General features: G+C 50.2%; 1 protein-coding gene across 1 annotated transcript; it reads left to right on the forward strand.

The window, feature by feature from the left end:
* Window positions 1-1,592: 1,592 nt before the first annotated feature.
* On the forward strand, window positions 1,593-15,359 carry LOC104538417 (inositol-trisphosphate 3-kinase B-like; the record flags this gene model as incomplete). The annotated part of the gene is made up of 6 exons (XM_010181615.1): window positions 1,593-1,692; window positions 2,332-2,545; window positions 5,522-5,726; window positions 10,997-11,098; window positions 12,644-12,715; window positions 15,026-15,359. Coding segments are annotated over 6 exons (909 nt in total), but the record flags the coding sequence as incomplete, so codon positions are not given.
* Window positions 15,360-15,647: the final 288 nt, after the last annotated feature.

The following is a 15,647-nucleotide window of genomic DNA, read 5'->3' on the forward strand; positions in this document are numbered from 1 at the left end:
CCCCCGCTTCCCTTCCGCTCTCTGCCAAAAGGAGAACAAAGAACAGCTAAAGTGCACAAATTCTGGCACTCCGTTTGGAAATAAAAACATTCATCCTCATGTCAGGTAGGGAACTGCCCGGCCCTCCTGCCAAAGCAAGCAAGCCGGATGGCAGAGCAAACCCGTGGCGCAGAGGAGCCTGGGCAAAGGGAATGCCCGGTGTCACCCCGTGCTGGGGCAGCTGCTTGCCAAACTCCTGTGCTGCTGTACCGGTGCCAGGGCATGCTGGGACGCTCCCAGCTATGGCAGTCATCCTGGGCTGGGAGATGGGGAAAGAGCTTTCTTCTTCCCCTCTCCTACCCCTGGTCCCCACTGTGTGGGCAGCCCCTGTGTCCCCATGCAAAGCGTGGTGCACAGCGCAGGGTAACCCGATGTAATTTCCATGCCTTAGACACTAACATCTTTGTCTGACTTCTTCCTCGCCATTTAAACATGTCAGCAGTTCTCAGCACGGATTCCTGCGCCATGAGTTCACCCCCACCAAGCTGCAAGTCGGGGCTGCTGGCTCTTCCCCGCCTGTCTGTGAAGCATTACTGGAACAGGGGCTGGTTCTCCAAACACAAGGAAGAGATTACTTGGGCTTTCTGGAAGGCTACCTCCCATGCCTTCAGAGCAGAGCAAATGAGGATAATTTATCTGTGGGCTTCCGGCTGAACCCAGTAGCTCGGAGCAGCCAGGACTACGCCGTCTGTTTGTCCCAGCTCCTGCAAGAAGGCATTTTTCCATTGTTGCTGTTGTATATTGTTTGCCTGATTTGTTTGCACCGTTGCCTTCTGGGGTAGAGATAAGAGGTCATCCTCCTGCCTTTTGCTGACAGCATGTTCCCCAGAACAATCCAGGGAAAAACTCTTACAGGAAAGCGCCCTCGAAGGAGGCTTTCGTATGTCCGATGCAGCCCTCTTTACAGTCATGTGAATAGTTTTGTGCAATCTGTCTGGCGAGAAACACAACATGTCAGAAGGGAATTGTTCTCTAAAATGTAGTTACAGATGGGCCAACGCAGGCAGATCAGCAGCGCATAAGTTGCCAGCTTAATGGACAAAGCAGCTGCCTTTCAGTGGGGAACAAAAGCCAGGCAGAGAGCCTGGGCACGCTTGTGTAAGCCTCTCTCGATCCCTGTGGGAGCTGGAGTTGTTCTGTGTCTGTATAGAAATCCTGGGCTCCCTTCCTCTCTCTGTCTGCCGTGATCTAATGCGGTACCCAAGGGTGGGTTAACATCCGTGTTGCTTCTGCAGAGGGATGTGGGGAGCGGAGACAAGGTAATATGGATGGCTGGTCCCTCTGCAGCAGAAGCAGCCAACTGAAACAACACTGTAATGCCATCCACTTTAGTGAAGTTACTCGTGATTTTTTGAACTGAGAGTCAAGGCCCAGCGGCTCCAGCTTGGCACAGGGCAATGGGAAAAGAGCAGACTCTCTGTTTGCTTCCATCCTGCGCTGGCTGCGGTGCCTCCTCCCCTGTCCAAAACAGCCACATGCTGCCTGAAGTGACTTTACGGACAGTAAAAACCTAGAGCGTTACATTGACCTTTGTGATTTTTTTTTCCCCTTAGAGCAAATCATGGCGGAAGATCAAGAACATGGTGCACTGGTCCCCGTTTGTGATGTCTTTCAAGAAGAAGTACCCTTGGATCCAGCTAGCAGGACATGCAGGTACAGAGCATGGGGAGGGGCAGAGCAGGGAAAAGGCGCTTTGTTATCTCAGGTTAATGGGCTTTGCTGGCCAGAATTGCTTCTGACTGCTGCAAGAGTGTCACAGAATTCTGCTCCCACCTCTCCATCCCAAGAGAGTGACTTACCTAAATGCTAGGGAGGGTGATGTGGAGGTGCAGTGCTGTGTGCTTTCAGGCTCCCATGGCCAGCGAGTATTACTGCTGCGTTTTTCTCAACCAGCAGAAAGCTGAGTCCTGTGGGTGAGACCCAAGCCCTCTTGCTGATCCACGGCAAACCGGGTGACACTGTGCGGCACAATGATGCCCCACATAGGAGCATAGAGACAAAGCCACGATGTGTGAACCCACCATGAAGTACACAGAGGCTGTGAAGCAAATATGTCAGGGGCTGCAGGGCACATCTCTGCCCTGTTTAAGGTGTGACATTGCCAGTCGTAAACTTGTGACACTACATGTGAATCTGGCAGCCTGAGCTTTTAAGTCTCAGCCTGTGGGGACTTTTTTGGGTGCCAGTGTAAAGAGATGCATCCAAGGTGTTGGTCTGCCCTTCTTGTTTTGGGAAGGCACAGCATCATTCCACATCCAAAGCAAGTGCCACATTGTCCCTTGTCATCCTCAGGTAGTTTCAAGGCAGCAGCCAACGGCAGGATACTGAAGAAGCACTGTGAATCAGAGCAGCGCTGCCTCGACCGCCTGATGAATGATGTCCTGAAGCCCTATGTTCCTGCCTACCATGGTGACGTTGTGAAGGATGGGGAGAGATACAACCAGATGGAAGATCTGCTGGCTGAGTTTGACTCCCCCTGTGTTATGGACTGCAAAATGGGGGTCAGGTGAGTGGCTTTGGGGACATTGTTTGAGTTTTAACATGGGATAATGAAAGCAAATGCATCTCCTCAGTAAAACCCTCTGAAACATGCAAGTGGCTGTGGGGAAGCCTGGGCAGGGGAAGGACACAGCAGTGTCATTTCTTCTTTGCTTGTTGAGTATCCCATGTGCTAGGAAAGTAGTTTGGTGCAGTGGAGGGGACAGGTCACTGTTTAGGTTTCGGTATGCCAGAATGGCACAATAGCTTTTAGGAGGATGGCAACCTGTCCCTCTCTGCCTCAGGAGGACACAGTCATGGGGCAGGAAGCAAAAGGTGTGGGAGATCCTGCCCAGGGTGCCAGAGGGGTGAAATAAAGGCGTTTGAATGGCACAGCTTTGGTGAGCAAGAGACTTTCCCTCTGCTCACCCTTTGCTTCTACACACACTTGAGGGATAAAATGTGTGTGCTAAATAGTTTAGTGCCTTTCATGCAAAGTTCTTGAAACATTTCCTAACAGATGGGCGACATTAGCCATGTCTTTCTCAAGAACCATCTACAGATACACCAAGATTCCAGGCTGCAGCCACTTGGCCAGCAGCAGTTTTTAAGCTAGTGAGGCCACAGCTGATGAGGGTGTCCCAAAGCAAATGTGAGCAGGGCTGGTGACCCCAGGCAGCTGCTAGTTTTGGAGCAGCCTTGGGACACCACTCAGCCTTGGGTCAGTTGGCAGCAGGGCAGGTTGAGATCCCCTTCACTGGCTAAGGTGCAGCTCAGATGGGGTAGAGATGCTTGCGCTGCTGGAAAAGCTGATGGTTTCTGTAGGAGGGAGGAATCTTTTTTTCCCCCTCCTGAACTCCTGATGTGAAACTTGAACTGGCCTGTCAGGCTGTCGGCAGGGAAGAGCTGAGGAATACTTTCCACCAGAGGGGTGGAGAGAAGGGCAAGGGGCCCCAGCACAACCACGTGTCCCCAACTGGCACATACCATGCTGCTGCGGGAAGGAGATGAGGCCCACTCTGGACCTGGAAATGACAGCCACCAGAAGACCCATTGGTCATGCTGCCCAGTTGCTCCTGAGGCTGTCTCTAAGAGGAAAGCCTCACACCCACAAATCACAAGTCGAGTGATTTGTGTACCTGTGTTTTTGGAGCTAAGATAGACAGAGCAGGCAAGGTTGAGCATCATTAAGATGGTGCAACAGAAGGAGCTGGTGAGGGAGGGTAAATTGGGCTAATGCTGGGGAGTGGGGCATCCCCACAGCCAGGCAGGAGAGGCTCTGGCAGATAAACTAAACCCCAGGGCTATTAAGCCTTTCCTCTGAGCTAGCAGCTTGCTGCCAGACAGATAAAGGCTTGGGGTTTCCCTGGTAAGCTACTTTCAGGATGCATCAGTCTCTTCCGGTTGCCCCTGAACGAAACTTTGTCTGACTTAAGCCCTGGTGATGGTTCAAGCCTGGAGCAACAATAGAGGGACCAAACCGCAGACATAAACACTCTGTCATTCTCATCAGAAGAAAATCTAGCTTTCTGAGTGGCGTGAGCAGCACTTTTGAGTGCACTCCTGCTTAATTCTGCTATTTTATTCCTTCTGTCCAAAAATCATGGGTTTGGCAATCTCACCCGAAACCCTTCATTGCTTTTATCTGCTACGTTTTTCAAAGGAGCTGATGCCCCAGGAATGTCTACTTGACAATCATATACCTGCCCTGAGAAAAGACACCAGTTTGCCTTGTTAAGCCTGTGGGAAACACAGGAGCAGCATCCCACATAGTCTGCCTAGCATCCTCCCCATGCGTTTTGCTCAGTTCTGGAGTTGAACTGCACTCTCAGTGCTAGGATTTTGGCACAAGTGACAGGAGGAGAGGGCACAGCCCCTCTGCAGAGCTGGGTATGGCTATTGGGAGGTGAAGAGCAGTTTGGATTTGGTGGGGAAGGAGGTGACGAGCAGGGTCATTCCCGTGTCATTTTGCTGGGACATCTCACCTGGCTTGTCGAGTTGTCTGGAGAGAGCCTGCACACTGGCCAGACTGAACTGGGGCAGGTCTGGGTGCTGCAAGAGGAGTTATGTAGTGGTTTGTTACTGCTGCAGGAAGTAGTATTTCATGGATGATGGTTTTCTGCATATCAGGATAGAGAAGTTCTCCACCAGTGTGCTCTGGCACAGAGTGGTGCTCCTCTGAAGGGTGCATAAAACCAAGGGCTTTGCACACTCTGCACCTTCCATCCTCCTTCCCCCATCTCAGTTGCACCTTGTGTTCCAGGGGTTATGCTAAGCACCTGGTCAAGGCCACATCCCTTCCCCTGCTCCATCCCATACAGGAAGCTTTTGCTAGATAGTCCACTTCAAACAGACCTATACTGGCCAAAATCATCAGCAGTAAAACAGTCCTGTATGAAAACACCCCATTTGGTAGCTGGTGAAGCACAGCCCTCACAGTGCACAGCATTAGGGGATGGGAAAGTGCAAGAGAGGCACAGGAGCAGCTTTGTCAGCAGCTGCCCACATTGGCCAGACCTCAGAGGGAGCAGCAGCTAACGCCGACAGCTGAGACACAGCAACCTCCCTCTTGCCTTCAACTCAGCTGAGTCCCAGAGCATTTGGGCTGTTTGCCAGACACAACTTGAAAGCCATGTTTAGTTTGTGAGAGCCACTAAGTCACTGCTCAGGTTCACTGAGCATTGGGGAACAGGGTCCCCAGAACTAAGAGGTGGCAGCAGCAGCAATGCCAAGGGCACCTATGTGAAATAACCTCTCTTGTTATTGTCAAACTGGTTGTGGTTTCTTGATGTACTGAAAAGATAGCAACTGTTGATGATGGGGTGCTAATTATATCAGGATCAATTCACCTGCAGTGAATTGCATTATTTCCTGTTGCTCTACTTCCCAGGAATCAGCTATCTTGCACAGGCCTGATTTTTGAGGTAAGGGTTTTCTGTGTCTATGTGGCAGCTCATGTGGTAGCCCTATGGCCCTGTTGATGTTTCCCCCTCACTCCTTGCAGGACATACTTGGAGGAGGAGCTGATAAAGGCCCGGAAGAAGCCGAGCCTGAGGAAGGACATGTACCAGAAGATGATCGAGGTGGACCCTGATGCCCCCACTGAGGAGGAGAATGTGCTGCGGGCGGTAACCAAGCCCCGCTACATGCAGTGGAGAGAGACCATCAGCTCGACTGCCACACTGGGCTTCAGGATTGAGGGGATAAAGGTGAGGCTACTCCAGGTGGGCAGAGCAGGGGGAAATGCTAGAGCATTCAGTAACCAAACTTACTCACATACAGGAGGCTCATGATGAAACTGTGTCACATCAGGATAGCCCTGGTCCCTGCAGCCAAACCATCCTTGTTAGGCAACTGGCCTGGGGCAGTGCTGTTCTTCTGAGTGTGCAGCTAAGCTCAGGGCATCAATGTAAGAGGATGGTTTTAGCGATAATTTCATTAAATTAACCACTTGGTTGATTTTCCTGACTGTGAAATGCAAAGTGCCATCCTCCAATTCGAAGATTCAAATTATTTGTTTGCTTTTGCTGCTGCTGTGCTGCTAGGATGAGCCATTAATCCAAATCCCAGCTTGAACATGTGCCGATCTGTGGTTAGAGCTGTGAGTTTAGCTCCAGTTAGTAAGGAGGCTGTATTTACATCCATGTCTGGAAAAATTCAGCAGCTGAGCCCTATGAAATGGTACAAACACAAGCAGCAGCACTCTCTGCTGGCACCTGCACACATGTGTAATGCTGCTCAGAGCAGCACTCATGTTTCTGGAGATACCTGCTGGGATGCTTTTGTGTCCCCAGTAGATGAGCCAGCCCAGGAGTTTCTCTCCTGGTGAGCAGATTGTTGAGAGAGTTGTCTGGTAGGGCACTTGAACAGAGTTAGGTCTGTAACTGCAGAGCAGTTGTATTTGTGATAGAAGACACTTGCGAGCATTTAGCAATGGCATATGCCTTTTGATAGCCAGCCAATATGAATTAAAGCTAATATCACACTTGAGCTAAGAATTTCATTGCATGTCTGGGCATGGTGTTGGCTTGGCAGCTGAGGGAAGCTCAGCCAAGTCATGCCTGCAGTAATTCAAGCTTAGAGTACTGCTGTAGGGGCCCAGGAGGTAGCTCAGGGCAGCTGCTCACTCTTAATGGAAGCAGTGGCTTGATTTCTACATGTATCTTGCTTGGAGGAATTTGTATTGATCACAAATCATTTTTCTCCTCTCTGGGTCAGATGAGATTCTCCCAGAATGTCCATCTGGGTCTTTGTGGCCTTAAACTCTTGCACCTCTTCTGACTGGAGATAGTGGTGTCAAACATGAGGCATTAAAACAAATGAAGCCGTTCCCTGAAAAGAACCGTTACACTAGGTTTTGTAGATGTTCCTGGTAGCGTTCCCCTCTACTTCTCTGGTCAAACAGCAAACAAATGCAGATGTTAGACCATGGGTTTAAAAGGGGATCAGCAGGAGTGGTCACTCAGAGCCACTACTACTGATTACCCCCATAGCAAACCACCAGCAGGAAGGGACTTACCTGTCCTACTATGCAGGACAAAGTCCCTGGGCTGTGGGAAGCCCAGCAGAGCATGTTGTGCACAAGGAGGAGGGCACCTTCTTATTCAACTAGATCATGACCAGCAGAGCACAGGACATTTATCTCTGACTCGACCACTCTCAGAAACCCAAGGAGCAGCCCTTGGGCTGAACCCCTTGAAGAGTTTTCCGGCATGAGCAACACAAGGCACCCCTGCCACTCCCATGCACCTGCCTGGGATGTTGCCGGTCATGCTTCCCAACAGCAGCTTTCTGAGGTGCCTACATTGGGTCGGGGCACTTACCTACTACCATAGCTCTTCCCCAATCTCCCCAGCTCTCCCAAAGTCCCTTTTTTTTTGCCACGGACACCCATGAGCATGCTGCAGGCTGCTCCAGCTCAGGATAACCCTTTGCCTAGTTCCCATTGCTGCTGTTTGCTGGTGCTTATTATAAAACTAAGGCTGTATAAAAAAGGAGAGGGCCAGCTGGGACAAAAGCTCCCATGTACTGTTTCTTCTCCCTGCTTTTTTGCTATAATCAGGAATATCTGTCTATTTATAGTCCAGCATGCTGTATCCTTGGCCTTCAGCGGTGCTTCTCAGCCTGTGATCTGGGGATGTTTAGGGGGCTTTAAGGCAGAAGCAGGGTTATATGTGAACCATTTGAAATGAAAAATGTGGAAAAAAGCAACCAAACAAAAAAACCCCAATCATATTCTCACACAGGCCAAAAAAACACTGTGGAGGGAAATAAAAGTCATAAAGAAATGGTGAGAGTTGCACCTCTGTTTTAGCCACCAGTAAGTGAGCTGTTTTGTGATTAAGCAGTGGATTTTTTTCAAAGAGGTGAGGCAGCCCTTTAATTGAAAAATGTTGAGAAGTGCTGGCCTCCAGGAGTAATCCTCCTCCTCTTGCTGCTGCTGCTAGGGGCTGACTAATTTGATCAAGGCTCTAATTACTGGTAATTCTCCTTAAATCCCTCAACTTCTGGATTATTTCCCCAAAGCTAAAGCATTAACAGTACATGCTGGTTCCAGGCTTCCTTCTTTTCTAGCAGGGCAGTCGTGCTGCAATGTATCCCTGCATTTGCCCTGTTTTCAGGGTCAAGTGCCCACATTAGGGAAAGCACCTTTGGTGCCCTGAGGCTGCTACTGATCCCTCAGAGGAAAATTTGGGGATAATATTATTTGATACGTCTCCCCATGTTTTCCTTCCTGCTGCAGATGCTTCCCTGGGATGAGCAAGGGTGAATCTGCCCTGCCCCTTGCTCGCAGCCAGAGGCTGATGCATGAAAGCACCTTCCTGTGTGAAGGAAGGGCAGGATTTGGCCCTGGGTGCACGGCTGGAAGGGGGCACAGAGGAAGCAGGAGAGCAGTGGTGGCCTTTGGGACAGTGCAGGTGGGCGGGGGTGACCCATTCCTGGTTGAGCTTTTGCCTTCCCAGGTGGCCTGGAGGTTCCAGTTCTTCTTTTAAAATGAAAATTTTCCTCTGCAAAAGGAAATAATGACACTCATCTCACTCCTTGGAGTAGCTTGAAGCTGTTAGAAACAGTAGCTATTAATGAAATTACCCTGCTAAAAGTAATACAAGTGATCCTTGGTGACCCAGTTGCTTCCTGGAGCTCATTCCAAGAAGTTTTGCTCTGAAGCTCCTGCTCTGGTCTGAGAGGTGCTCACCATTGCCTGTGGCAAGGCCACAGTGGGACGATATTCCCAAGGGCTGAGACATTTGTGGGGTCCCAGAACCAGCCCTGAAAACCCTCACCTGATTTTCCCAAGATGGGTGGCTCGTGAGCCCCATCTGGGGCCAGACAGAGTGCTGAAGGGGGAACCAGCTGACCTGAACCCTGTCCCAGTGACACCAGCACAAACTGGAATCGCTGGTGAGGTGGAGGTTGTGATAGCCCTTATCAGCCCCCTTCACATTTCTGCTGTATGGAAGCCAGCCCCCTCGGGGCTCGGACACCTGTAAATGTCGTGGCAGTCGTCAGCCCTGCAGCAGCAGCATTTGACTGGGCAAGGAAACCACAGGAGGTGGGTAGTTATGGGAGCAGCACTACAGATAGGCTGTTTGGCTTTTCTGAAGCCTAGATTGCCTTATCTGAAAGGCCATCTGTGGTTTTCATTTATTTTTAGGAGCACTTACAAGTCCATCTCCTTTCATGGATGCTTTGTGGAAAATTGTGCTCTTTACATGTGAAATCAGTGCTGTGGCACTTCTCCAAATTGGTACCTATCATCCCCTTGGGGAGAGGGTGGGCTGATTTCTGAATTGCCATGTCAGGGCTCTTGTGACGGATGTATAGCAGTGTAGCGCCCTCCCTTTATACATCACGCGTGTGCCCCCAGAGCATCCATGAGACACAGCTGAAGGCAGAGATCCTGGTGCTGCTTGGTCTGTGGCAGGATGGCCACTACGGCAGAGAGGTCTCCAGCAAGAAGGTTGTCCTGGCCACTGCCAATGCATGCTCTGCCAGCTTTTAGTCTTGCTTTCATACCCTGTGGCAGCACTGAGGTGCAGGGCTGAGAGATGGTCAGGCTGGGTCCAGGGTGGTTTGAAGCTGGGTACATCAGTTGTAAACAAAGCTTTTCTTGCAGACTAAGATCTTTCACACGTTGCTTTCATTACCACCTTCATTAACACTTGCACAAGACACAAGCTGGAAGTTGGAAGCTGTGTGATTCATCCCCAGCTGCACATCGGGTGTGGGTTTGCTGCGCAGCTTGCCTTGCCCAGCTCTCCGCAGCCTGGGTGCTTGGCCTGCCCCCAACCCAGACTGGTCACCGGCCATCATCCCCGCACAGGGGGATGCACATGGCCCCATGCCAGGGCACATCCCTGGAAGAGTCTTAAAGTCTTGCCAGGGCACGTAAACCTCTGGGGCAGAAGATTCCTTCTGCTTTCTTCCTTTCTTAGCCTCTGCTCTGCTTCTTCATCCTTACTTCATCTTCCCCAGCCCACAGGATATCTTTTTGGCTTTTGTCCCTTCAGTCTATTGTGTGCAAATGAGCTGTCTGGAGCAGTGAGATGGAGCTTTGCAAGTGGCGCTGTGAGCACGAGCATGTGTGGTTTAAAATAGCCCCTGTATCCAGGAAGCGAGCTCTGCCTGCCTGACCCATGGCCGCTCCATACAATGAAACGCGCCGATCTAAAAATCAGAGCCCCAGCAGTAGCGGGAAAATGGCGAGTGACCTACAAAGCTGCCCAGATGTTCGGCCAGGAGCCTCTGGGTCAGGGCTGTCTGCTGTCCCCACAGTGGACCAAGCCATGCTGTCCCTGTGATGAGCCAAGCATGGATGTGCCTCTGGGGAAGGGGTGGAGGAGAGCACGAGGCTGCTTGCTATGTCTCGCTGCCAGGCTGCTGCTTTTGAGGGTCTGGGATCTGTAGGCTATCAAAGGACTAGTGAGGCAAGACAGTTTCTTGCCTTCATCTCCTTGATTTGGTGGTTCATGGAGGACTTTGTGCCGAGGGGTTTTTGTGCCTGCTTCTGAGATGTTGTCCACATCCACGCTTAGTTGTGTCCTGACACCGTTGTGCTCTGCTTTCCTCCCTAAGCAAGGGTGCAGCCCTGGTCAGCACCTGTGGTCAGGCACAGCAGCGACAGGAAGCCTTTTGGGCATGGTGTGGCCAGAAACAGGTGATCACCAGCCGCTGGTGGGCATTGAATACCCAGTCCACAAAGGATGGCTTGTCCACATTGCTGGTGACCTCAACAAGTACATGATGGTGAAGACTTGTGTTTGCCTTAAGGGACAAAGCAGTGGAGCTGCGAGATGGTTTGGGATGTGCAAGGCAGAGAGCTGCTGCCTCTTCTCACCCCTCCTCCATAGACAGGTCCTTCAGTTACCAACAAGGCTGGTCACATCCTACGCAGGGACATGCGTAGCTGCTGAAACACCCATCCTTGCCCCAGCTCACTCCCTCCCCATCCTGCTCACCGCTCTCCCTTCTTTTCAAGAAAGAGGACGGCACTGTGAACCGGGACTTCAAGAAGACACGGACAAAGGAACAAGTCATGGAGGCCTTCAGGGAGTTCACCAGAGGAAACCGCAATGTTTTAGTGAGTAGTGGGTGCTGGGGGCACTACTGAGGGAAGGATCCTCCTGTGGAAGCTGCCCTTAGCTCGTCGGTTCCCTGCCCTGAGAGGCTGCAGCCTGAGAAATCTCTCTTAAAAAGAGCATGAAAAATGGCAGAGAAATGCCATCACGGCATGGAGGTGAGGGGAGGGCTGGGAGGGGACATGTTTCCTGCAGCAGCACTGCTCAGACCAGGTCCAAGTCTGCTGAGAATGCTCAAGGGTTGGCCCCAAAACTTGCTGCAAAGGCGTAGCCATGCTCTGCGCCCTCATCCCTGGGGCTGACAGCAGCCTGCTCTTTACCCCAGTATATGATGGTGTGGGCCGTGGGGGCTCCTACCCTGGCAGAGCGAGCTGCCCCACGCTTGGTTTCGCAGGGCGGGTGGTCAAGGCATCCCTCTACCTACGCCAGGCGCTCTTTGCATGGGCAAGCCACAGTCAGCATTTTCCAAGTTTCTCTATGTTGCCAGGAGAGTAAGAGCTGTAGCTGTAAACAGTTTACACCGACTGTGTCAAATATCCTGTTTGACAAAGTGCTCCCATTCTAAGCTGTACTATACAAAGCCTACAAATGCAAGGCTCCAGCTGGAATGGCCCTTGGCACTGCCTCCTTCAAACCAACACGTTCACTTTGACATGAGTTACCCAGGGATTATTCCTGGATCTGGAAATTAAGTTGCCTGCCTTAATTTTGTCCCCGAAGAGCTTGCAGCACACTCACACAATCATGCCCTGGTTCTGGATGGGGCTCCTTGGCCAAAATGTTGCAATACAGTGACCCCCACATCTCCCCACGCAGGCAAAGTGTGAAAATTGAGATATATTATAGTGCCCACATACTGGCTGTGCGTGCTCCTGTGCTTAGTCCTTCCATCTAAACCTCAAAATCAAATTATCCAAGGGATCCTGGAGAACGTTTAGTACCTTCCAGCAATTTGCAGGGATGCTCAAACAGACGCCTGTGTCTTGACCTGCATGCTGACTGGTGTGGAAGCCCTTCCACCTATGGTACCAACTTTGCAGAAGTGCTGATGCAGAGTTACGGAAGTATCTCACGATGCTTGACTGAGTGACTGATAGAACGACAGAGGAGGTGAAGAGCTGACCTATTAAAAAGAGTGCAGGTGAGAGGAAAAAGCAGCCTGGCTACGCATTGGCAGCAGTGGCTGCTGAATTGGCTGTGTCCTCCTCGGGAACACCATGAATGCAGTGGGGAAAGTCTGCAGAAAGCACCAGTTCAGCAAAAAGAAATGCTCTCACTAAGTTTTGGAAGCCATGGGAACTCACAGGATGCCATAGAGGCCAAAAGGATAAGTGGATCCCAAAAAAGAGGGGACACCTTCCCCAGGGACAGGTTTATGGGAGAATGCTGAGCACAGGGTGGCTGAGGGACACCCCCAGCATCTCTCCGTGCCAACATGGTATCATGGAGAGGATGCTGGCGGGGGTGACCTTCCTGTCTGCCCCATGTGGCAGTTTTTATGTAGACTTCCCACAGCACTGACGGCTTGGTGTTTTTTGTAATTCCAGAACAGTTACCTTAACCGGTTGAAGGGTATCCGCGCTACCCTGGAGACTTCCCCGTTTTTCAAGTGCCATGAGGTAATAATACTTGTATTTAGATACATCTGCATGGAAATGCAAATGATTTAATCTCAGCTTGTCCGAGGAGAGAGGTTGAGTCAAATTCAGAGGTTGTAATTTTCTACAACTTTGAATTTATTACATCTGTATTTTCATACCCATGTTTATCTAATACTCAAGTGGAAATATGGCTGATGACTGATACAATGTTTACACATCTGACATGTACTTAAATCTATTGAAAACCAGTGTTCATACAGATTAAAAGTGATCTAGGAGGAATTTGGGCTACTTATGGGTTTATATGGCTGGGAAAAATCCTTAATGTAAAAGTATAGGGCTCTTCTGGAGAGAAACGTCTGTCTGAGAGCATGTCAGGTATCATTTAGCTGCCAGTTGCTGCATGTGTACAAACAAGGCTTCTACTTAGCTGTAGATTGTAGATCATCCCAAGACTGCCTTTGCTGAGCTGGGTGCGGCACCATGGCCAGGACTCTTCCCTTGGACTGACGTTCCTCTAGAAACATGTCCAGAAATCAGCATTTTCTACTGTGAAAATTCAGTTCCTGTGGGAAAACATAGAGGAAGTGCTACCTTTTTTGTCCATTACAGCAAAAAAAGAATGCTCTGTTATTTAATTGAATCGTTTTATTGATTTAGCATTGGCAAAGTCTATTTGCTATTGCATCTACTTAACAAAACATGAGAGCACGTGTCCTTGGCAGGACAGCTCCAAGAGCCCACTGTCGCTCAGCCAAAGCCATGTGAGCCACCTTGGCCCTGGCCACATACAGAAGGTCCTGCTGGGAGCCAGGGGCAGATAGGACCATGCAGCACCTGTAAGGCATTGGAAGTGAAATAGGGAAGGGAAAGGAAAAAACGAGGGTTTCAGGTCAGCTCAGCACAGGAAACAAAATGCTCTCTGAAACCAAGTGCCAGGGTTTCGTTTGTAAACAGAGAAACAAAACAGCCTTTCAAGGGGGTGTTGAAAGGAGTTTCCACTCCTTAAAAATTAAAAAGCAGCACCTTTGACTTTCTGTCCCACTTTGAGATGAAGCGCAGCAGAATGTCTGCCAAGCTCTGCGGGGCCCTCACTGGTCACAGCTCCTCCAAGGAGCTGCAGGAGAATTCAGCAACTCGAGACAGGCGAGCAGAGAACGTCAGCAAAAGGCTTTTCCTTAAAGTTAATATGCTCTGTCCTGGCCAAGAGAGGGCTATAAGAGCTTAGAAGGAGAAGAGCTAAAGATAAGCATTTCTGGGAAATAATACATATCTCTGGACCCTGGACATTTTCCCATTGCACTGGAGGAGGGAGTCTCCTCAAAAATGTAAATTCATAATAACCTTTGCAAGTACATGCTTCCCGTTCAAAACCCTTGTCTAAAGGCAAACCTCAAACTAAACTGCAGTGATAGCATGGACGTGGGAGACCCCGGTAACATTTAGAGCTGCTGTTTTGGAGGGCTGACACCAGATGGATGACCCTAGAGCTGCACTCCTCTATGTGTCTGTGTGGCCTGTGAGGTGTGGGCTTCTCCTAGCTCTAGGAACGCTGTGTCCCGTGTGCTAACAGCCATTGTGCTCTGGTCACTGAGATCCCTATTTGTGATACAAGGGCAAGTGAGTTCATAATCCACCAAGTCATTCACGTTGGACATAATTTGGAAAGTAATCTCTATTTGGGACAGCTCTGAAGCACAACCATTGGTGCTTTTATGTAGTACTACCTGCTAAAACCCCTTGAAAGCAGATGCAGTGGACTGAACTAATGGAAAAGGAAATTCATGTACGTGCACCTCTGTAATTTGCATCCCCAAAGTACTGTGAAAGCCAGGAGGATATTCCAGGGGGAATCTAGGTGCAATTTGATGATGTTTCATGCAGGAAACAGCACTTCGCAAGTAACTTGTTCTTGGAGCATACCAATCCCTGCAGTGATGTCTGGAGGGCTGGTGAGTGTCAATAGCACGAGTTGGTCACAAAGAACTGGCCTTGGAAAAATTCTCATCTGAAGGCTGAGACAATTCATCTTGTTCCTTCCCTGGGGACCCTGACTGGGTTTCCAGAATGACATCTCTATCTTTCATGTGTGTGTTTTTCTGATACTCTCCTGCCAGGAGCTGGGATTTGTATGAGCAAATCAGCTTGTCTGAATACCTGATTTGCATATGCAAACACAGCCAGCAATTGCAGGGAGCTTGCTTTTGCTCATGCAGAATCTCAGCATCACCTCTTGCAAATGCAGCCTGAGATAAGGTGTCTGAAAGCCCTGAAGCTGGCTGAGAATGTGCAACAGGAACACCACTGACTGATCTCTCCCCTCTGCAGGTGATTGGGAGCTCTCTCCTCTTCATTCACGACAAGAAGGAACAGGCCAAAGTCTGGATGATTGACTTTGGGAAAACCACCCCGTTGCCGGAGGGACAAGTTCTCCAGCACAACGTGCCCTGGGTGGAAGGGAACAGAGAGGACGGCTACCTCTGGGGGCTGGACAACCTCATTCAGATCCTGACAGAGTTGTCCCAGAGTGAAGACTTGCATTAAAGCCGTGTGTCCAACTCTGCCACTACCCCCAACCTGCCCCCCGACTGACTCTTCTGAACTGCACTACAAGACACTTTCCAGCCCTCACCCTTCCCATTTGAAAGCTATACTCTCCCTATTTAAGGTGTTTTTTGTTGTGGTTTTTTTAGGTTGTCCTGTTTGGGGTTGTTTTTCCCTCTCTATGTAAATAGAGAGCTAACCTGCCAGAACAAAAGCTGAACTTGAAACCTTGGCTTTGCAGAGTCAGTGGGAGCTCACAGCTCTGTGGCCGGGAGCAGCCCGGAGGGGTTGCTTAGGCAAGTGTGTGCTTTGCCACTCGCACTCTTGCCTCTTGCACAGCCTGATTTTAAGAGGACCTTTAAGAGGACTGGCAGAGGAAGGAGCCTCTCCCTGTGCTGGGATTGGT

The sequence above is a fragment of the Mesitornis unicolor genome, unplaced genomic scaffold (assembly GCF_000695765.1).
Source record: "Mesitornis unicolor isolate BGI_N332 unplaced genomic scaffold, ASM69576v1 scaffold33723, whole genome shotgun sequence".
Taxonomy (NCBI): domain Eukaryota; kingdom Metazoa; phylum Chordata; class Aves; order Mesitornithiformes; family Mesitornithidae; genus Mesitornis; species Mesitornis unicolor.